The sequence below is a fragment of the Rhincodon typus genome, chromosome 7, assembly GCF_021869965.1.
Source record: "Rhincodon typus isolate 14 chromosome 7, sRhiTyp1.1, whole genome shotgun sequence".
NCBI lineage: Eukaryota > Metazoa > Chordata > Chondrichthyes > Orectolobiformes > Rhincodontidae > Rhincodon > Rhincodon typus.
Window position 1 is genome coordinate 6,726,728 of NC_063338.1, and position 23,776 is coordinate 6,750,503.

Consider the following 23,776-nt stretch of genomic DNA (forward strand, 5'->3'; position numbering starts at 1 on the left):
TCTCTCTTATGACATTTTCTGGCACTAACATGGCACATGTTACTTGCTACTTATTGGCCCACATTGGAATGTTATCCAAGTCTTATTGCATTGACTGCTTCAGTATCTAAGGTGTCGCGAATGGTGCTGAACATCGTATAAGCACCGACGAATATATTCACTTCTGATCTTTTGATGGAGGGAAGGTCATTAATGAAGCAGCTGAAGATAGTTGGGCCTAGGACACTACCCTGAGGAACTCGTGCAGAGATGTCCCGGAGATGAGATGACTGACCTTCAACAACCACAACTATCCTCTTATGTACCAGTTACGGGTTCCATCCAGCAGAGAGTTTTCCTCGATCTCCTGAGTTCCATCTTCCTAACAATCACACTTAGCAAAATGCTGCTTTCAGGCTAATTAACTGCCTCTTGATAGTACTATCAAAGATACTTTCTATCACTGCTGATGAGAGAGAATCCGCTGATAGAGTCATGATTACCCAGCTTGTTTCCAGTATTGCGTGTTCATTACATACCTGGGCAGTCTTCCACAGTTCTGGGTGATGCGGTGTTGCAGCTCCTGGAATACCTGTCTAGGGGCACATGTCTTCAGCACTACAGTCGGAATGTTGCAGTAGCCCATTTGCCTTTTAAACTCTCAGTTCATCCAGCTATTTCTTCCTATGACATGGAGTGAATTGAATTGTCTGGAGATCAGCATCCATAATGCTGAGAACCGAGGGAACAGGATCATCCACTCGACACTTCAAGCTGAAGATCAATGCAAATGATTCAGCCTTGCCATCAGTACACATGCTGAGTGCTATCATTGAGGAAGACCTCCCCATAAAGTCTCCTCCTCTGGTTGGTTGTTTAAGTTGTGAATTACCACCGCCAACCGAGTATGGTGGCATCACAAAGCTTTGAGCTGGTCAGTGAATAAAGATTGGGAGTCTGTGTGTTCTGGTCTCCATGTACTGAGGCGGGACATGTTTGAGGTTTACTGAATTTAGCAAAGAAATTATGCAAGCTTGTTTGTCCTGGTGTTTAAATCTCAATGATCATTTGGTGCACATGCTGTTGGCTTTGCCAGGCAGGCGATGGAAATTACAGTTAGTTAGGGTGAAGGAGCACAACATGTCAGGACTGAAGCAGAGAGGTGTAGGCAGAACTATGATAGAGCAATCTCAAAGGGCTTAAAGACCTAATGCTGCTCTAAAGTCTCATGTCCCTATTCTTATGTGATAAGGTAGAGGAAAAGGGCAACTGAAACATGGAAAAAACAACCTAAAAGAACTGCAGATGCTGTAAATCAGAGACAAAAATAGAAATTGCTGGAAAAGCTCAGCGGGTCTGGCAACATCTGTGGAGAGAAATCAGAGTTAACAGTTCGGATCGAGTGACTCTCAGAACAGGAGGGTCACTTGAAAAACATTAACTCTGATTTCTCTTCACAGATGTTGCCAGACCCGCTGAGCTTTTCCAGCAATTTCTATTTTTGTAACTGAAACAGAGAGACAGGAGAGTGATGAAGGAACTGGAGATCAGTGCAAATAGTTAGGCACCAAAATCCACAGCAGCCGAGCAAGACTGGATAAAGCATGATGTAAGTCTATGTTACTGGGTAGTCCCAGTGCAGTGCAGTTTGTGATAATGACATAGAACGGTTCAGCTGACCTCATTAACTGAGGCCTTTACTAATATTTAGACCTGGAGATGTGTTTCTGCCTCGGTTTGTACTGCAGAATGTGTTATTTATACTAAACAGAGTTATAGCGGTGATTCCCTTCATTACCCATTCCATTGCTCATGACTTCTGACTTAATTACAAAAATTAATGTTGCTATTCCATCCACTGAGGACTATCACAGCTTTTGTACACTGGATGAAATCTGAGTTGAAAGAAACATCTTCGGTTTGCAGGCAAAACAGAATACAAAAAGAAACACAAGGCAACAAGCTGGAGACAACCCTTTTAATAAAAAGTAGGAAAGTGCCTACTGCTCCCTATTTTTGATATTCTACCAATGAGATGACACATGGGGGATATGTTAAGTGTCTGAGGATGAATTTCTAGTTTGCTAGTTATGGAAACTATCAGGCATTCTCCTACAGTGTCCGCAGTGATCCCCAGGTTGCTCATACAGAAGCGTATTTAAAACACGAGAAGCAGATACTGGAAGATGACATTCTCGGTAAACATTCGATTGTGGTAGCAATTAATGGGGAGATAGTTAAACTTTCGCACTTCTGTTCATGGGTCTGACTTTTAGGCTGTTGAACTGCAGCTGATTTATGTATAGAAAGCATAATTCCTCTGTCTGGCTTTACATTTTAAGTTTTAATTGGAGCCCAATTGCAAGTCCTGTTGAATGCAAGCAGGGTTTATATATATGATAAAGAACAGTGTGGGCATACAAATGCTCTGCCTCTACAGGTTCTGTAAAGGATTTGAGAGAATGTTTCAGTTTTATAATCTTAGAAATGAGTGTAAATTTTTGTGGAGTGAACAGAACATTGCTTTATCTTTTCAGGAGTTATTAGCAGGCTAGTTAACCCCACCCCGCCATCAACCCTCATTTTTATTATTTCCTAGGGTGAACGGTGTGTTTTAACACCTGCACAGCAGTAAAGCATCAGCGTTCATAACCCAGACTGTCATCTGTGAACTACCATAATGAGATGAAATCGTGCTGGGAACATTTAGGCAGCAGTTTAGCATAACAGAAGTCCTGAAGAACAAAGCAGGATTGCAGACAGAGTTTGACTCGGTACAGGAAGCAGAACAGGTAGGGAGTACTTGGGAAGAAGAAAATGCTTACTTCAAGTATTGGGGGCTGTCAGTGATGATTAAATGTCCTACAGCTAGAGAAATTGGCAAGATGTTAGATAATAATTATACATCACACATTCTACTAAGCAGAGCCAACATCACTGGGCATTTGGGCATATGTCACAAGTAGACAAGTCAACATTTGAATTATCCTATTGTTGGACAATACCCTGAGTGGTAAAGTAATGTTACCCAGTTTGGTACATGTGTAGGAGAACCAGGAATAGAACACACTGTCTCAGTGGAGAATGAGGTTGTTATTATTAGGAAGTGGAAACAGGAAAATGGCACGGCAATTGTCTTTAAAGACTCATCACTCAGGAGTGTTTGATGTATGACATTGTATTCGGTTCCTGATGCATTCAATGTCTCTCCAAACCTCTTCCACATTGATGAGCAAAGTAGTTGCTGCCAGCCTTAACAGGACCTGGTTCTAACCGATTTAAACCACTGACCCCTTTCAAGAAAATCACTCTGAAATTTAGACTATTGGAGATGATTTAGCCTAGTGAAGTCGGAGGCTTTGTCATTAGTTCATGGCTCATTGTGAAGTGGCTTGTGATTGAAATACTGATCTAGTCAATGATGGGTTTACAGACATACTCTCAAACTGAGTCTCATGCATTGAGAGCAGTTCAATTTGTGGACCATTTTGTTCACTCTCCTCCTGTTGAAATGGAAGAACTGTGAGCCAGACAGGGAGTGATTCCAACTCTGTGACACAATCAACATCATCCAAAGTAGCGAGCAGTGAGGCTGAGGAGGAAACATGACAGTTTCGTATATAGCGCCTAATTGAAGAGGGCCAAGTGGAAGTGACTGCTTTCAGTAGTGATCTTCTCTCTTCTGCTCACTCAGTGACAAGGCTTCCCAGGTTCAGCAGCCTGATGAAGACTGATATCTGAGTGTGGTTTTTAATCTGAGTCACCAAGTTCTGATGAAGAGTCTGACATTTGAACTGTACAGTGACATGTTATTGATTGTTCAGAACATGACAACCTCAATGTGTGCTATGCAGTCTTGAATGGTGTACGTCCAAAGGACTGGATTTCCCATGCAATCAAACAGTTTGGGCACAAATCTTAAAGGTATTCTATTTGATGCTTTCAACTTGATTGGAATTTATAACTCAGGGTTAAGTCAGGGTTCACAGATCTTACAGAGAACGTCCACATTCCCTCAACGGACACCTTGATGGAAAGCCCAATGATTACAGTATTGACTGTGGTTGTCACAAATGAATGGCCTGGCACTTGAGGCATTGCAACAGTGAGGCCATGCATTGCTGAAATGGTGATGGTGGGAGGTGCCTAAAAAACAGACTTGACCAGCCAATCTCCTGGCTAATGAGGTGCAGAATCTTTGTAATGTACATCACCCTCGGGGCCATCAGAGAATCAGCTCCGTTCACAAGGGCTGCACCGGAACGCTAATTAGAAACCAAGTACACAGTTTTGTAACACATCACAGTGATAATGAACAGGTTGACACACATGCAAAGAACATGGATTGAACATTGTCCTGTATTTATCCTATTTGTCATTAATTAGAATGAAGCATGCACCCATCATATTGTATAATTCAGTCAGCATCCAAGGAACTGCAAAGTATTGGAGAATGTGATTTCAAACGGATTATCTTCCTGAGGTGGTTTGCAGCTTAAAGCAGTGACTTGATCATGGCACTCAATGGAAGATGGCCTCAGCTACCTCCCCAATGTCTTGATGGCTCTATTTTTTCAGAAGGGCTTGGCCACCTCATCATTTGATCTCCATGTTGCCTGTCTCAAATGAATGGCGCAGAACTCAATGCACTGCAACATTGTGGCCGAACAGCTCAAACATGTTGATGGATGGTGCAGGTGTCTAAAGAACAGACTGGATTGGATATTATCGAGCTCCAGAATGCTTGAAACATCCTGATCATTCTGATTGCAGCAGCAATCTTTGCTTGAGCTGTACTTTACAAGGTTGCCAGCAGCCATGGGTGCAGGGACCGATCTTCTATCCTCTTTAATGATACAACATGGAGGTTAATCTTAAAATGAGTGTACGTCAGTAACTTGTGGGGAAGCAGTGTATTAACTTGCTCCATTCTGTGCCTGGCATGAAGTGAACAAAAACCACTTGGATTTGAGACTGAAGCAAGCAAGTTGTCTTATATGGAAGGGGCAGGGAGGCTAGACATGTATCCACCAGAGTTCAGGAGAAGGAAATGAAATTGATTAAAATATTCAATTTCCTGAGGGGGTCTTCACCAGATTGATGTGAAAGGTATGTTTCCTCTTGTGGGGCTATCTAGAACTGGGGTTGAGGGGTCACCCATTTAAGACAGAAGGAGGGTTCCATATCTTTGGAACCCTCCTACTCAAAAGACCATGGAAGCAGAGTTTCTAAATACACTCCAGGCAGGCATAGATAAATTCTTGATAAGCAAGGCAGTGTAAGGTTATCGGGGAAGGCAGAAATGTAGAGCAGTCAGATCAGCCATGATCTTATGGAATGTAGGAACAGGTTCAACAGACTGAATGGCCTATTCCAGACCCTGATTTGTAAGTGAGGGTGGAGAACACTTTAAGGTGAAGAGGAGGCACCCCTGAGGTTGGGTGGGAAGCTTCTGAGGGAAGAAAATGGTCTCTGAGGTGGGAGGGAAGAGCCAGCAACGAGAGGGAAGGTTTCTCTGAGGTGAGTGGGAAGACTTTTCTGAGGTGACCATCACTCTTGGGGCCTCCGGACGGTGGATGTGGTAAAACTTGGAACTCGTAACAGGAGTGACAAAAGCCGGCACCATGTTCTCACCGGGTGAGCTTACTTCGCACAGAATTAATACCCTGATGATGTTATTGAGAGTTTTAGTATCAGGTCAAACAGCAACTCTAAGTTCACCATCATCTCAGGGAAAGACCTCAAAAAGCCTCTCTCTCCCTGGGCCTGCACGGACACCCATCTCTCTCCCTGGGCCTTCACAGTCCCCTCTCTGTTCTTGAGCCTGCACAGACCCCTCTCTCTCCTTGGGCCTGTACAGATCCCCCTCTTCCTGGGCCTGCATGGGCCCATCTCTCTCTCTGGGCCTGCACAGACCCCTGTGTCCCTGAGTCTGCACTGACCACTCTCTCCCTGGGCATGCACAGACCTCTCTCACTCATCCACTGAAGAGGAGACTTGTAAACCGAGTAACAGGTAATCCAGCTCTTAACATTTTCCTCCCACATACGTTTCGTCCCATACAGCACATCAAGAACAAAGGTCATGTCTGCTTGCTCACCACACTTAAGTGATCACTGAGTGATCAAAATTCATCGTCAAAGACATCATACACTGTTTGGGCTACAATTATGACACTTCCAATTGGGGTTTTTCTTCTGCTCTGATGTGGTCATTTTTTTTTCTCTCTGTTGTCCTGCCTTTTGCTTGGATTAGCTTCCTGGACTTTACCTGAGGCGTCTGTCTTTCTTGGAGAGATGGCTATTTCGCCACACGAGAGACAGTGTCACCCAATCTCATCCTAATCTGACATCTGCCAGTCCGGTTTCACTGGGCAGCTGCCAGGAGCAGCAGTTTCAGCTTGTTATTTTTCCCGGATGCCCTGTTCCAGGAGGTGCTGGTGCCAGTTCGAGAGTCCGACGTACAGGAACTGAATCCAGACATTTCAGCACCTGAAGCTAGGCCTGCGAATCCCTCCCAGTTTCAGATATCATCCTTTTGGAATGTTTCAGATTGTGAAGGATTTCTTTTCCCCACCCTTTCTGCTGGATTTCTGAAAGCGCCTTTTGCTGTACTCCTCTCCGTCCTCTCCTACAGTTCGTGACAACAATTGCTTTCCCTGATATCCCCCAATTCCCTTTAGAATGTGACTATTGAAACTGCTTCCACTGCCCTTTCCTGCAGCACATCCAGATGAGAACAACTCGCTGTGCACTGTTACCTGCTCTTTTCCCTCTCTGGAGTGCATCAGATGGGAATGTTGGACTGAAACAGCACAAAAAAGGCTAAAGCATCAGGCACACTCTACCAGAAAATATCTAATCAATCATTGGAGCTGAAAACTGGCCAGTTCAAATGCCAGAGCACTACTACTTGGCAACAGCTTCATTTAAATTTCAGTCATAACCAAAGGTGATACTTTACTTCCATTATCGTTTAATAAAAGGAAAATAGTTTATTGGTCCCAATCTTGGCTCACAACAGTGAGAGAAAGGATAAATCTGTTTTGATCCCACTGGCACAATGACATTTTCTGTCATTTCCCTCATGCCTCTATTGTAATTAAATTCACCAAGAGAAAGAACTATTTTCCAATGCTTGACATTAACCGTAAAGTTAAGCAACACATTTAATTATTTATTGATTTAAATTTACTCATAGACTACGGGGCAGCTGCTGCAGGATCCCTACTCGATACTGAAGCCTTGCGTGTTATTTCCGGTTTCAAAGAAAACGTAAACAGAGTGGATTTCCTAATGTAGAAAAGTCAGTTTTGAATGTTCTATAATTACTTATCAAGATGCAAACATCTCAACTGTAGCTGTCAAAAGGGGAAAGAGCTAACCCACCACTGAAACAGGCTTCTCCAGCAGCAGGAAGATAGAAATGTTTTGAAATTACAAGCAGGGAATTCAGCCAAAGAGACACGTCGAGTTCTAAGCTCCTTCTTCGTCTAACCTTATCAGCAAATTTTCGTCCTCCTTCAGGTACCTGCCCAACATCCCCTCAAAAAGCATGGAGATTACAAACCTCATTTTCAAGTTTCCTCCCCCTGTGCAGACTCTGCTTTCCACGTATTGTCCAGCACGCTTGAGAGAATCACACAGGGTGGTGACAGTTCTGTGCCCCCCATGACACTTACCCCTGGGTGCAGTTGGCATGGCAAGGATGGCACTCGTGGTTGGAGTCAGCATACTTGAAGATGAAGCCCTTGGCGCCATGAAGTCCATCGGGACACTTCTCCACACAGTTGGGCCCATCCTTGAAGTGGGAGCACTTGGTGCAATGGTCAGGGCCCTGGCAAGCCACAAGCAAACAAACAGCTTACACTTCTTGCCTGAACCGACAGAAAATGGATGAGCACCACTTGTAAAAAGTGAACAAACTACCAGAGGATTGTTTATGCATGTTCCCTGCATTTTATCACTATCGCCAAGGACAGAAAGAGCCCTTGTCTCGAGCTATATAACTAGCAAATGGTTAGAAGACCCACAACAAAAACTGTTTCAACATAAGGATTCTGAGTAATCCAAGATGGAGACGGGAAAAAAAAATTGTGGCCGAAAGAGTTGCTCCTTTTTTGAGGTATTTTCAATGTTGGAGCTGATTTCCTCGAATTCTAGGAGCAGAGCAGTAATCATTGTTTTATAAGCTGTTGCATTGTTTTGCAACTTTGGGGGAAAAGACATCAAAACAAAGGCACTTTAAAAAGGAGAAAGAGAGACAAAGGCAATGAGCACATGGGAAGTAAATCAAAAGGAGCAGTAAACCTGCACAGCTGTCTGACCCAGCAATAGCCTGCACAGCCAACTGCCTCTGCTGTTTAGTTTAACAACGTTTAAAAGGCATCTGGATGGGTACGTGACTAGGAAGTGTTTAGAGGGATATGGCACAGATGCTAGCAAATGGGACTAGACTAATTTAGGATTTCAGTTCGGCATGGACGAGTTGGGCTGAAGGATCTGTTTCCATGCTATACATCTCTACAACTCCATGACTATGAGGGTGTATGACTCTACGTGGTATATGCACAAAATCCCTATTTTTTTGTTTTAAGCTAATACTCTGTGCTCTTGAATCCTGACACTGTCATACTGGCAAGAGGATTGCCTGACAGGGAACCAAGTTTCTGCTCCAATTGGGCATACTCTTGTAGGTTTTATCATAATCACCTCTCACCTCTAACTGCTCAACCCAGTCAATCAGCCTTTCTTTGTAATTCTTCACCCAATGCTTATGTCAATGATACATGATGTAGGGTAATAATTCTTTTTGATGCCTCTGTGGTTTTTCTCCCAGGTGTCGCCAGCAGCAGTAGCCTGGAAATTAACCTCGATGTCCAGGAGAATCCAGGGTTTTCCTGCAGGGTTGATTATCCCCCCAAATCAGGGATGGAACCAGGAGGCAGCAAAGCTCTCCTTGTGTTTCTTTTCTTTTTGAGTCCACCGACTGTGGAAGAACTTTGTGTTTAAAAGAAAAAAACATGAGCACACATCAAGTCTTTTAATTTTAGTCTCTAAAGAAAGTTGCACATTGTGATGTGGTTCAGTGTGTATCTCTCTTGAGCCACAGTCAGAGTGCTGTGGGTTCGCATCCCACTTCACAGGCTCAAATATGCAATCCAGCGGGACATACCAGTGCAGCAGGGTGTACTGCCCTGACAGAGGTAACCATCGTTTGGTTGCAATGTTAAACAGTGACAATAGTTTGCCCTCTCAATTGGATGTAAAAGGTCTGGGGGCAATACTCTTCTCAGTCATGCCCTGCCCAAAATATACCCCTCAACCAGCCCTGTTCATTTCTGGTACAATCGGCCTTGGATGTGAGTAATTTGGCTGTTTGACATTACCGTGGCCTACAAATCCTGTAAACTGCCTTGGGATATCTTGAGGTGGCTGAGGTAGCTATATGAATGCAAATGTTTTTGAGTTGCGGCAACTAGCTACAGGGATCTGTGGCAGAGGACAGGCAGGATACCTCATCAGTGGCAGTACCGATTCTCCATCATTGTTAACTGTGCCCTGGAATCAGAGGTAATTTTGATGGGCACGGGGTGAGAACAGAAAGGGGGACATGTCATGATGCACGTTCCATGACAAATCATTTTCAAATGCTGAAATATGTAAAACTAATCAGCAATTCAGGGAACCACATGCCAGCAAGAGATAATGCCTTCCAAAGATGAGCAAACCAAAAGGTTTCTACTTTTTTGAAATGAAAGGGAGGGCCACCACCAATGTGACAATAGTCCCTCTAAAAGTTTAATTGGTGCATTTTAGGGAGCAGCCTTATTTTAAACTGCAGGATATAATGTTTCATGAAGTGCTAGAATGTCACTGAGTGGAAGTCACTGCTGGATCCAGGACAAGCTAGACATGGAAGAGAAATGCACCATGAGGAATTCCACGTGTGCCCCAACCCTTCCTCCACTCAGCAAAGGAAAAATTTGCAAGCTTCCTATGCATAGTCCAAGATTTACACGGGCAGCACTGGGCCCCAGAATCACCCTAATCATTGGTTGATAGCAGTCTTGTAGAAGAATCCAACCCTCCTTGTATTGCAGCACCAGTTCTACTGGGGAGCATGAAGCAGCTGAAGTGTTTGGTGCATTCCTAGTTAATGAGCATAATAGCTAAACAAGAATTTGCATTTATATAACACCTTCCAGTGGTCAAACATCCCAAGGTGATTTAAGAATGGGAGTGAAAAAATGTACAGCTGAACGATTTTGACACAAACTGTGGCTCCCTCATAAGAAACTCAAAGAATGCCTTTCAGACGATTAAACAATTGTGAATTGTGGTGACTGTAGGACGTTGGTTTTAATAAAGCAAATCAATTGACATTCCTATTCGACCAATCACTATCTGAAATGTTAACCATGATAGCCTCTTCTCCATTTAATGTGTTAATGTGTAAATAGAATTTCTCTTCTCCCCATCCCAGGGGCATAATCAAACATTATTTACCCCATCAGAATTGCATTAGAACAGCGTTTGTTATATCAGAAGCCATCTTTAATGATAACAATTGGGTTTCAAAGTCAAGCATTTCATAATGAATGTTATCGCATTGCAACAACACTTCCTGCAGTGCAAAAAAAGTCATGACATTTTAGCCTCATGAAGTGCTGTTTTGACCTTGGTGGCTGAGAGAAACAGAATCAATAACCAAGCAGAGGTTTCACCCCAGTGACACTGGCATTAGCACTTAAACCCTCAGGGAAAGGTGACAAACAAATGGGTGTGCTGTAAATTGGATAATTTTCTTCAGGATTGAAATCATTGATAAATTTCTGCAGCTTCCACTCAAGCAGCAACAGAAAGGGAAGGTATGGAATCACAAAGTTGTGATCCCTGCATAAACGACCCCAGCCGCTGGATAAAATGATCCTCGGCTTTGTGAGAGCAAACTATTCCTAATGTCTCACAAAACAAAATGATTACTAACACCAGCTTTCAAAGGAACTTTGATTTTATTAGATGGGATGGTTGAGGACATACTATATTGAGAGGTCCAAAATGTCCTTCCTCACCTATCTCTTATTTCAAACCGAGAATTTATTTTCTAAACAATTTTTGTTGCTTTGCACACCCAGAACCGTGACTGCCCAGAGTCCCCTTAGCATCCTTGTTTAAAATTGATTACCTGCTGTTTTGTTTTATCCCACTGAAAATTAATGGGAAGCTACTAACCCACAGCACAATTAATCTTGCGAAATTCTACTTTTAAATGACTTCTTGTTTTGTGCACTCTGTGTTCCTTCAATAGGACAGCATTCCCAGTCTATCAGCAGAGGGACCAGGCAAAGAGAAGCACACCAGTAAACATGCATGTAGCTAAGTTGATTTACCCACGTATATGTGGGAGAGATCCAATCAAACATTAATGAGATTTAGGTCTTGATTGTGTCCAATTAAAGCAACGCCACCAGCTTATGAAGCATAAACCTGCCGTGCACGTTCAGTGGTGTGTAGGCCTCATTAATTTTTAGGCTGTATGGGTGAGATCAACAAGTTTTCTGCTGCTCAGGATCTGCGAAAATAGCAGTCTAGAAAATTACAACATGTAATATGCTAAAGGCAATGAAGGATACAATGCAAACCTCCATTAGTGCTGTATAGCATTCAAAAGAGACAAATAACAGCACTGTTGTCAGACTTTCAATCTTTTTTTTTATGTTTAATATAGTAGCGTCAAAGGATAATCACTTTGCAATTTCTAATTGATGTGAACTTACCTTCCATTCTCAGAAATGGCATTCCATTGGCCGATTCACATGCTCTATGAATATCTGAACCTTCCAGGGATGCACTTACTCAACTTACCCTTGTCTCTCCCATTATCATTTATCAGGGAGCTTGCCTTATTTGCACTGATCGTAGACAGTAGGAATTAGTTAATGGACAATTATCTGTGAGAGGCAGGATCTTTGCTTGGTGACTAGCCCATTGCTCTCATGTTCAATACATCTTACTTCATTAAATCTACAGAACATAATGCTTATGGCTAGCAGCATTCATATTAAAAGGCTTTCACTGCAAACTCTTCCAGTTGTACTTTGCAGATACATCAGCTCCTCCAGAAAATATTGCTGGAGGTCATAGAGCTGCTAAATGAAAACAATACGTTGTGTTGCTTATTAACATCAAGACCTTTTGCAAGAATTTTAAAGGAACCTTCAGTGAAATGACAGAACTACATTTTCAATCTGACTCATTATTCCCAGACCCTGTGATAGGCGTGAATGAATGTAAGGTGGAATACCCAATACTCGACAGATATCTTATGGTGTGAGATTTGTTCCCTTTGGGACCCTGGAGAGAAAAATGGAGCTAGAGAAACCTGGACTATGTTTGATTACCAAAAGAACAAAGGAATCATTTAGCACACAGAATTTTTGGACTCTGAAGACATTACAGTGATAGGGAATGAGGCTGACCCCTTCCAAATGCATCGTGATTTATGAGACAAGTCAGTAAAACTGTGTGGACCAAGACTATAGTGGAATCTGTCAAGGAAATTCAAGAGGAGGGTATAAGCTCAAGTTGATAAAAAGTCAGTTTAGGACAGATGTACCAAAGTATTTCTTCACCTAAAGATCAGTTAACATTTTGAATCATTCATCTGGTAGCACAGTGAAGGGGACACCCTGGCATTTTACAACTCAGAGCAAATGGTTAAGGCAGAAATCTTGTCAGCTTTCAAGAATGGCTTAGATAGCTGGTGGTACAAAAAGATGTTAAAGGACTGGGGGAATGAATGGGCAATTAGGATAAAGACTTCAGCTCTTGGAAACAGACTTTTCTGTGTTTGTAACTTTTACATAATTCCACTGCTACCTCTGACCTCTTTCAATTGCATTTGACTAATTAGGGTCTTCATTGGGTTCTTGTCCATATTTAGACATACTGCAGAGGTACATTGCTTGGAAAACAACCACAGCAATTCAGCAAGTAATTCAACATAACAGTCCAAATACGTCAAAGGAATTCTTGAAACATTGTTGCAAAATGTAGACTGAGAGCTTTTACAATTGTGGACACAGTCCACAAAGTGAGGACATTTTGCATTACACCCAGTATATCTATACAGATAACCACCCACAGTTGGAGGTCATTGGGATGTGAAAGTGACTCCTTACCGTTCCATGACACGTTAACACATCTTCATCCAGTTTCTCACACTGCTCATCACATTCCATGCAGATAGTACCATTTGCGAATTCTCGAAAATCCCTGAATAAAATTTAAGCTCCTTGTTATAAGGTGAACTTTAGAAGGTTTTACATGTCACATTTTTCTTCTAACAACCTTTATGGTTAATTGCATTAAAACATAAGCTTGATGGCCTTCAACCAGGAGCAACTTTTGCAAATGTGCGCATAAATATTAACATCAGATCAACAGAATCACAGCAGAGTTTCAACATGGATGAACAGCTTTCAACCTCACTTGATGGAAATAGACAATTTTCAATTTGTAATCACCTAGCAGAAAAGCAGCTTGCAGAGGCGTTTACCAGAATGTTGTCAGAGATGACGAACTGAGTCGGCAATGCAACACTAGACAACTGGGGTTGTTTTCTTCAGAGCAGTGAGATTTAAGGAGAGACTCACTAAAAGTGTTTACAATCATGTTGGGTTTGAACAGAGCAAATAAGGCAAAATGGCTTCTGGTGGCAGAAGGGTTGGTGGCCAGAGGACAAAGGTTTACAGTCAAATGCAAAGTACATGGGCACTAGATATCTGAATTAAAAACAAAAAGGCTGGAAAAGCTCAGCAGATCAGGTAGTACCTAAGGAAAGAGTCTAACCTAATGTTTCAGGTCAATGAAACTCGATTTCTCTCCACAAATGCTGTTCATCGACAGACTTAAAGGCATTGGCACAAGAGCTGTGGGCCAGTTGAGGGCCATTTTGATTGACACAGTGGCTCAGTGGTTAGCTGGGTTGGATTCCACCCTTGGGCACCTGTCTGTGTGGAGTTTGCGAATTCTCCCCATGTCTGCAAGGGTTTCCTCCGGCTACTCCAGTTTCCTCCCGCAGTCCAAAGATATGCAGATTTGGTGGATTGGCCGCGCTGAACTGCCCATAGTGTCCAGGGATGTACAGGCAAGGTGGATTAGCCATGGGAAATGCATGGTTACATGGGTGGGGTGGGTCTGGGTGAGATGCTCTTTGGAGGGTCAGTGTGAACTTGATGGGCCGAATGGCTTGCTTCTACACTGTACGGTTTCTATGATTCATTTTCTTAACACGGTGAGATGTTATGAAAAGGAATGCACTAGCTGAAAAGGTGATGGAAGTATATTCAATAGGAAACTAAACACTTAGAAAGGAAATGTTTGCAGGACTGTGGGGAAAGACCATGTCAGTGGAAGTTATTAAAGAGCTCGCTCAAAGAGCCAGCAGAGACACAGCAGGCCGAATGGCTTCCATTCGTGCTTTACGATTCCTGTACAGCCTGGTCAGAAATAACCCTCAGGACATCACAAAGGTGTGGAAAAACATATCCCAAACAGAGGCATGAGGACTGGGAGCAGGTGCTGTATGCTCAGTTGACAAGATGGGACTTGTAAAGGTGTGTGAACAAGAAGAGAAAGGTGAAGGGGTTCACCATTTTAAGAAACTTTTTTTTATCTTCTTAAATGAAAATCTATGAGATCTTCTTTCCATGTTGGGCACATGCAAAATGTTTCAAGAAATTCAGTTTCAATACACAAAAAACAGCCGTTGAGTCATTCTTAATGCTAACAAGTTACAGTTTTGTTACAGTTACAGCTACAGCTCTGTTCCCTAGGGTCCCAACTCAAGTCCTACATAACATACTCCAGTCACTTATGAGAGAGCAGCAGTCAAGGGAGTTTACATTGCCTTCAGAGATAGTAGGAACTGCCAATGCTGGAGTCAGAGATAACAAGGTGTGGAGCTGGAGGAACACAGCAGGCCAGGCAGCATCAGAGGAGCAGGAAAGCTGACATTTCGGGTGGGGACCCTTCTTCAGACCCGAAACATCAGCTTTCCTGCTCCTCTGATGCTGCCTGGCCTGCAGTGTTCCTCCAGCTCCACACCTTATGTTGCCTTCACCTTGGTTTGCGTCTTTGACACAATATTTCTCTGGAATAGCAGTAATTTGAATGACTAAATATCATACTTGAATCAAAAATAGATACTCAAAATAGCACTGAGGTCTTCAAAGAGGAAATGCACACATTCTAATTATGAATAAGGAGGGCAAATGATACGCTGGCCTTTATTGCAATAAGATTTAAGTAGAGGACTAAAGATCTGTTACTTCAATTATATAGAATGTTGGTGAGACAAATCTAGAGTTTTGTGCACTGATTAGTGCTCTACCTAAGGAAGGACAATAAACGCCTTGGAGAGATTCAGCAAACAAATTCCTCAGATGGCAGCACTGTTCTCTGAGGGAAGATTGAGGAGACGTGGTCTGCAATCTCTAGAGTTTAGAAAAGTAAGTGACCCTGTAGAAACGTACAAAATTCTTAAAGGACTGGACTGGGTAGATGCAGAAAGGATGCCTTCCATTGTTGAAGGACGTAGAATGAGGAGACACAGACTCAAAATCAGAGGCAAGCTATTTAGGACTGAGATAAAGAGAAATTTTTTAGCTCAGAGTGTAGTAAATCTTTGATTCTCCACCGGAGATGGCTGTGGAAGCTCAGTCATTGAATGTTTTCAAGTCAGAGATTGATAGTTTTTTAGATATGAAGGATACATGGGCATTACACTGAAGTAAATGATCAGCCATGATCTTGACTGCTAAGGTTGTTCAAGGGACTGAATGGCTTACTCCTGTTCCTATTTCCTATGTTCCATAATGGGAAAAGGAGGGGCATCTAAGGCTTAAGCTCCTTGGATGAATAAAAATAATGAGGTTATAATGAGGCAGGAAGAAAAGATTAGATGAGGAAAAGGAGAAATCGAGTAAAGAACAAAGCTGACTACAGAAACTACAGAAGTACATAGAAGGTGTAAAAATGGGATTAAGATGAACAAAGGGAATGTACAGATTAGCAATTAACATCAAACGGAAGTCAAAACTGCTTCAAAATCTGTAAATAATAAAACATGAGTGTTGTGGCCCAGAGGCATCAAAGAGGAGATATTCGTGAAGAGACAAAAGTCATGGCTGAGATCCTAAATGAATACTTTGAGGAAGAGGTTGCTGTCAAAGTAGCAATGAAAGAGGAGGGAATAGTGAAGTTAATCAGATAAAAATAGATACACAGAAAGTTATTAACAGGTTAGCAGTCTCAAAAGCCGGAAAGCCACCCAGTCTCAATGAGTTTACATCCTATATTGCTGAGAGAAGCAAGGGTGAAAACAGCAGGCGCTCTGACCACAATCCTCCCGCATCCTGCTTGCAATATGGGGATGGTGCTTGAGGACTGGAGGATTGCAAATGGTTATAAAAGGGGAAGGGAGTAAACCCAGCAATAACAATCCAGTCTACCCAATGTTGGAGATGGAGAAACTTTTAGCGATAATTAACCTCAACAAATTTAATTTGCTTTGGGAAAGATATGGGTGAATAAATGGAAGTCAAGTTTATTAATGTGACTGAAGTCCTTGAAATAACAGAGAAGGTTAAGTGTATTAAGCATACATGGATTTCCAAGACATAAAACTCCATAAGAACTGTGGACACTGGAAATCAGAAACAAAAGCAGAAATTGCTGGAAAAACTCAGCAGGTCTGGCAGCATATGTGGAGAGAAAACAGAGATAACGTTTCAGGTCCAGTGACCCTTCTTCAGAACAGTTCTGTTGAACTCTACGTGAGTGAGTGGCAGACCTGCTGAGATCTTCCAGCAATTTCTGTTTTTGCTTAGACACATTTGATTTAGTTCCACATGACAGATTTCTTACTGAGATTAATACATATGGAATTAAAGAAAGTTTGGTCAACTAACTGCAGGACTAAAAGCATAAAGAAGCAGAGATGAATAATTATTTTCAGATTGGAAGCAAGTATACAATGGTGTCCCCCAGGGGTCAGTATTTGGGATCACCGTTCTTTCTAATGTACAGTAATGACCTGTTCTTGTGTATACAGGGCAAAGAATTAAAGTCCGTAGATAACGTGGAAATGGTCAATGTAGTGCACAATGAAGGTAATAATGGAGGCCATAGACACTGGTGAAATGAGCAGATACATAGACAATGAAAATTAGCACAGAGGACTGTGAAGTCCTACATTATTTGTACTAACACAAAAAATAAAGAATAATAAACTAATCGACTCAATTTTTAAGAGGGTGAAGCAACAGAAAGGTGGGGACGCCTGTGCATAAATGTTTGAATGTGTTAGCACAAGTAGCAGAGCATGTTAGGAAAGAAAACTAAATTCCTGGCTTTATGAGTTAAACAATGAGGTATGAGAGCAAGGAAGCTTCTCTTTACAGAACTTCAGCTGGAGCTTTTACGCCAGTTTGGGCAATAATGTTGAGATCTTGAAGATGTCAAGATCTTGAAGGAAGTCTTAGGGCAGAATTCTGAGAATGGTACCAGAGATGAGGGACAAAAAAATACCTGGAGAGACCAGAGAACCAGGACTTACTATCATTACAGCCGAGAATGTTAAGAGGAGATTTGGCAAACCTGTTGATAAACGTGAATGGATTCGATGGAGTAAGGCTGAAAAAGAAATTTCTTCCAGTGACAGAGACATTGGTAATGACAGAAGACAGATTTAAGGTACTTGGCTAAGGAACAAGGGGAGACGTGAGGAAAGCAAGTTATTTAGTGATTGTTGTGATCTGGAATTCACTGGCTGACAGGGTCATGACAGCAGATTTAAACTTCCATAAAGCAAATCATATCAATATTTACATAAAGAAATAGGTAAAATTGCATAGGGCTATGAGGAGAGAGAACAGAACTAGGAATGACTAGATTCTTCTACCAAACAGCTGATGGAGTAATGACAGACCAATGTACTGTATTTCCTGTACTGTAAGATTTTATGATTTCACCTTCACTCCTTGGTGAGAAGCAAACAAATCTAAAGATGTGATATCTAGGAATGGGAAGGAGCAACTAGCATAGGTTGGCCACAATTACCCATTGCCAGATGCAAACCCAGCATTGAGATCTGTCCTTCCGTTTTCTGCTCACTCTCTAAATGGGGCCTGGGTCCAACAAATCTGCCCCAGACATGACTTACAATTTCACATTCCTCTTCCTTTAGGGAAGGAAATTTGCTGTCCTTACCTACATGTGACTCCAGAGCCACGACAATGTGGTTGTACTCTGAACTCCCCTCTGAAATGACCCAGCAAACCTCTTAGATCAAAGGCAAGAATACATTTAAAAACCTAGCCATTTTGGTCACTTCTGGGCACGTCGAGGCTGCTGTGACCTTCCACATGCTGCTTCCGTTTCTCTGCAAGGCAGGAGCACTGTCATGGCTGCCACCTGCCTTTGCCACTCATGTTCAAAAGACAGCTCCCCCTCCTGGCAATGTTTAGTAACCCAGATCCACCGGAGTGTTCAAATTTGACAGTGTGGCTGGGCATTGGGACCTGGAAATTATGCCAACTTCAAGTTATCCTAGAATTGAAAATCAATTCCATTTTGTTGCTGGGACTGTTTGGGGTCATTGTCATATCAATTGCTGATGGATCATTTTCTTATAGCATCAAGGTGCACTTTAACCTGGAGTACATACCTTCAGCACAGCCTTTCAACACTACCTTCAAACAAATGAATGATCTGTACTGACCAGTAATAAGAGGAGTCTTTCTCCATTCATTTCTGACATTGGTTACACAGTGCTGATTGGCCCCTTCCCAAAAATATTGAGGACGTAATAAAGTAACTTGGATCAACAGAATTTCACTGGGGCTTGTATTTTAATGAATGGGATAAACAGCTGGAAATGCAGTCAGATGTCAGGATATAACGTCACTAGTTCCCAATGTATCCAAAAAAGCATTTTTGAAACAAATTAAATTAGAGTTTATAAAGTAGTGCCAAATGATATTTAATAAGAAAGTATTACATTGTAAGCAAGCCGCTTTAATTAAAGACAATGTACCATTGTCTGAAATCACAGCTGTTTTTCCATAACAAATAATAATTGTTATATTTTTACTCCTACCAAGGGAAATGCATACAGTACTTCTAAATTCATCTCTCTCAAACTAATTCCATCGTTTTCCTTGCGCAATTAGTGGTTCTTAATTGTAAACAACCTATCCAGACTTTAACGAGAATCAAAGATGTGACATTTTATCAAATTGAACAAGCCTCATTTAGGCAAAACAAAAAAAAGTGTGAAACAATTACTTCGCTGGAAACTTTGATTGGGAGTAGGATGATAAAATGAAAAATCAAAATCACTTTTTTTTTAAATGTGAAAACTGGATTAAGGGCTAAAGTCCACGGTGTTAGAACAAGTGAAGGAGTAAGTTGAGGAGACTGGTTAGAGGTCCTTTGCACAGAGCAATATCTCTTCTCACCTTCGAGACCCAGGAGAGATGTTCAATACAGGGATAACAAGATGTAGAGCTGGATGAACACAGCAGGCCAAGCAGCATCAGAGGAGCAGGAAGGCTGACGTTTCGGGCTTGGCCTGCTGTGTTCATCCAGCTCTACACCTTGTTATCTCAGATTCTCAGCATCTACAGTTCCTACTATCTCTGTTCAATGCAGGGTTGGGATCCGGACTCTAGGATGAATCCATACTTGAGCTGTGTAGCTCTTGTGAATTTGATTTCAAATATAAATGGTCTAAGTGTCCAGGAATGTGAGCGGAGTGCCAAATAAAGTGGCTCTCAGTGCCTTTTGGAGGAGGTGGCTGCCTGCCTGGCACCAGTGGCAATGATAGGCAGCAGGCACAAAGGGGGCTTCCGAAGCTTCACTGATTACAGCTGGCAAGACCATGGAGGTGGAACAAGGTGAAGGGTATCTGAGAAACCAGGCAAGGACTAGCTACAGTGCTGGCAGCAGTTAGTATTGATGAACATAATAGCTGTGTTACACCCAGCAACAGTTTGGTTTTACTGAAAGAAATTTCGAAATCGCAGGTGGGATTGACAGGCACCTTAGCAAGCAACTCAAGGAGCTTAAGGTGGTGTAACCCAGTGCTGACCATGTTTCCTGCTTCTCCAATATATGAGTAGGGAACTAAAGAGGATGCAGTTATTAAAAAGGAAGGGTTAAAGGGGGATTAAACAAGTACACTAGGCCACTCAAGATCCAAAAGTAGTGTGGGATCTCTGCAGTAAATGTACAAATGTCTTTACATTTTACTCTTCCAAGCAGCACAAGGGTCACATTTCCTAGTCACCAAGTGTTTGAAGTCATTGGTGTTTAATGGTTGCCACGAACTTCTCACAAAGACACTGACAGCAGAGATACATGTCACATGACAATAGCAAGCCAGCTGGTACCCCAAGTACAATTGCACTTCTCCAAACATGCCCTTTTAGTAAAAAAGTAACGTGCACTATCATTTGCAGTTCCATGTTATGCATGTTACCCGATACACATGGTCCGAAGGTAAATGATCAATCATTAGAATCCACAGTATTAACTCTAGCCATTCCACTTCTGTCGGTCTCTGCACAGACAGTATTTAAACAGTGCAGATTTTGGGTTGATGACTTCCAGAGGATATCGAACTGTTGCTTCTTGTTAAATCTGGAAGATTCACGCTCTGTCTGAGCATCCTCAGTGCAGTGATTGTAATAAGGTCAGTCAGGTGGACCTTGTAGAATATCAGTTCCCTGACTGGGGCTGTTAATCTGGTCCAATCAGGGAGCCCTGGCTGACCGATATAAACAGGAGTGTCAGAGATTCTGTTCACTTTGACAGCTGGCTCTGAGGGACCTAAATCAATGTCAAGAACTCTTCAAGTGTAAATAAAGGGTGACTTAGTGATGAGATACCAGCTTCTGTGGAGTTATTTCACTCAGCTTTCTTCATACAGTGCCCTGTTCTCAACAGTATGTCCTCAATGTACATCTGTTTCCCTACTTGTATGTCACGTCCAGATGCTATCTCTATATGTAGTAACATTCTTGGCAGACACTTGGAAGCTGATAGAAGCAGTTTGAGAAAAAAATGTTGTGAAATGACATCACTGTCACTTTGTCCCTCTCAAACTGGCATCAATTAAACTGTTCACAAGACAGGACAATCACCAGGCATCCTTTCTTAATCTGAGTGTAACGTTGTTCTGTTTGCATTTGTACCTTGGATGTAAATGTAACTAATTGGTCTTGCTGCATAAAGTTGGCATCACAGTGCAAAGTAACTTCTTCATTGATGTTGCAGTACCACAGCAGTTTGACTTCAAGTCAAATGTGAAAATTCTTTGTGTCTGGGCTCCAGTAGATCCTAGAAGCAAGCTTCCATTGTATTCTGATGACAAATTTGGAAAGAAATGTGCCTGATAGTTCAGGAATCCAACAAAACATGAGACTGCCTTCACATTGTTGATCACTGTTATAGCTCCCACCATGTCAGGTTCGAGATGAAGTCCTCTGAGGTCAGTACAAGATCAATGTACTTGACTTCAGGGATTTGCAATCACATTTTTTACTTGCTCATCTTGCGAGACTTCTCTGGCAGTCGTATCAGATTCTGATCATGATCAGCAATGGTTTCTTCCATTGGTGTGTCTCCAAATCTGTGGACTAGCAGATCATCCACTATTGCCGCAACTCGTGGAAGGTCACCGACTATCTCATGCTCGGTGTGTTGATACTCTTCTCAAGCTGTGGAAATGCCAAACAGCATACACAACCAGCTGCAACATCCAAATAGCATCTAAAGTGTAGTTAGAAAACTACCTAGAAAATAACTCCATTTGCCAGTAACCATCCTTCACATCAGTTTCTAATGAAGTCCTTTGCCTTGGCAAGTTGAGGCAACATTTCCTTCTATGGTTGGCATGCGACAGTGAGATCTCTTCAAACTTTTACTGTGATCCTTTGGGTCCATGGATGCTCTCAGCTTTCCAGATATCTTCACCGCTGCCTTTCTGATAATCTGGTCTGTAGGTGTTGTTATTTCTAGCTCCTCTCTCTTGTCTCTCAAGCTGGACTTGAGGACAGCTGGAACTCTCCTCACCAGACGCTGGGTCAGTTTCTCACTCTCATCTACTTTGACATGATATTCACCAGGACAACATCTGCGACCTGGAAAAACATCTTCATAATATTTTAGGATCTCTTCAGCACCGGATGGTTTTGTGGCCTGCAAAGAACTTCAGATTTCTTCGGAGATTGTAAGAACTGCCGATACTGGAGTCAGAGATAATACAGCGTGAAGCTGGAGGAACACAGCAGGCCAAGCGGCATCAGAGGAGCAGGAAAGTTGACGTTTCGGTTCGGGACCCTTCTTTAGAAAATTTCTTTGGTCATGTTTAGAATTCTAAGTCTAAGTCTTAGACTTGCTTCAGCTGAAGAAAGCTCGATTTTGCTAAATATTTACTATTAGGAACTCCACATCTTCATTCTACCCATTGCATTGAGCTCCCAGCTTCAGCTGTCCTCTTGGCATAAGGAATGATCTACCATGTAGTCTCAACCTTACTTTTGAGGGCTTCCATTTTGAATCACTATTTTGAAAGACTTTGAAGTTCTGTGAAGCTTGATAATGTGGCATGAAGCACTGGTGTCTATCTGACACTTCACTTTGACATGATGTTCTGCTTCAGTTGCCATCCTAGCAGTCACAAACTATTTGTCACCCCCAGATTTGACAACGCCAACATGTTTGTATGGTGTTAAATGATTTTGCAGACTCACTGGCTGACATCTTTATAAACTCTACTTTGGCACCTTACTAGCTAAACACCAGTGTGCAAAGTGATTCCACTTCTTGCAGTTAGAGCCCCACTTTCCTTGTTCTGCACAAGCCCCTGTTCTCTTGTGATATTTATATTCAATTTCTGCCCTTGATCATTCAGCTGGCTTGTTTGCAAATATTCCTTTCTTTTCTCAATCTGTTGCTCTCATTCAGCCTGGAATGTCTCTTCACATAATGTAAAACCTTTTCTGTTTCCTATTAATGCACTCAAGCTGATGATTAACAAACTCAAGCTTCTGCACATGTCATTATCTTTCTTGAAAGTAAGTTTCTCCTCTCTCAACAGGTGTGCTCTTACAGCAGGATATCTTATGTCTAAGCTAATCCTATCTCTAAGAAGATCACCCTTCAGTTATCTAAACTTACTGTATTCAGCTAGATGTACCAGTATGGTTACTTATTGATCAACAGTCTTCCTCTCCCAATGAGTTCTGACATTGAAAAAATGCCATTCATAAATAACAACAATGTGTTCAAAGTATGTCTTCAAAGACCTCAACATCTCTCCTGTCTAGCTTTTCCGCTCTTCAGTGAAATGTGGACTCCTTTCCCCAGCACTGACAGCAGGGATGCTACTTTTATTTGCCCAAGACTTAAAAATTAATTCTATAGCCATTTCATATTTCAGCCACAGACAGTGGAAAAACTTCCAATTTTTTCATGTCTCCCTTAATTTCCACAGCAACAGGGAGTGGAAAATGTAAAGCCACTTTCACTCGCCCAGTCATTCAAAACTGGAGTCTGCTATTATTTTAACCTTTTCCTTGCTGTTTCTTCTAATGGCCCTCTCAGAGCTCCAATAACCCATGCATTTTCTATTGTATGATTCCTTGAGTTGAGTGCCCACTGCATATAAAGGTACTTACATCAGTAGGAGAGGTTGCAGGACTATGACAAGCCAGTATGCTAAGAAT

At 42.0% G+C, this 23,776-nt stretch overlaps 1 protein-coding gene across 1 annotated transcript in view; it reads right to left on the reverse strand.

The window, feature by feature from the left end:
- Nucleotides 1-23,776, reverse strand: part of LOC109910936 (receptor tyrosine-protein kinase erbB-4-like) — a 690,251-nt gene that overhangs the window by 408,368 nt on the left and 258,107 nt on the right. Inside the window, exons 11-12 of the mRNA XM_048598686.1 lie at nt 13,163-13,256; nt 7,661-7,815 (exon numbers count right to left, since the gene is read on the reverse strand). Of these exons, the coding sequence (XP_048454643.1) occupies nt 7,661-7,815; nt 13,163-13,256 (249 nt within the window). The remainder of the gene's footprint in view (nt 1-7,660; nt 7,816-13,162; nt 13,257-23,776) is intronic.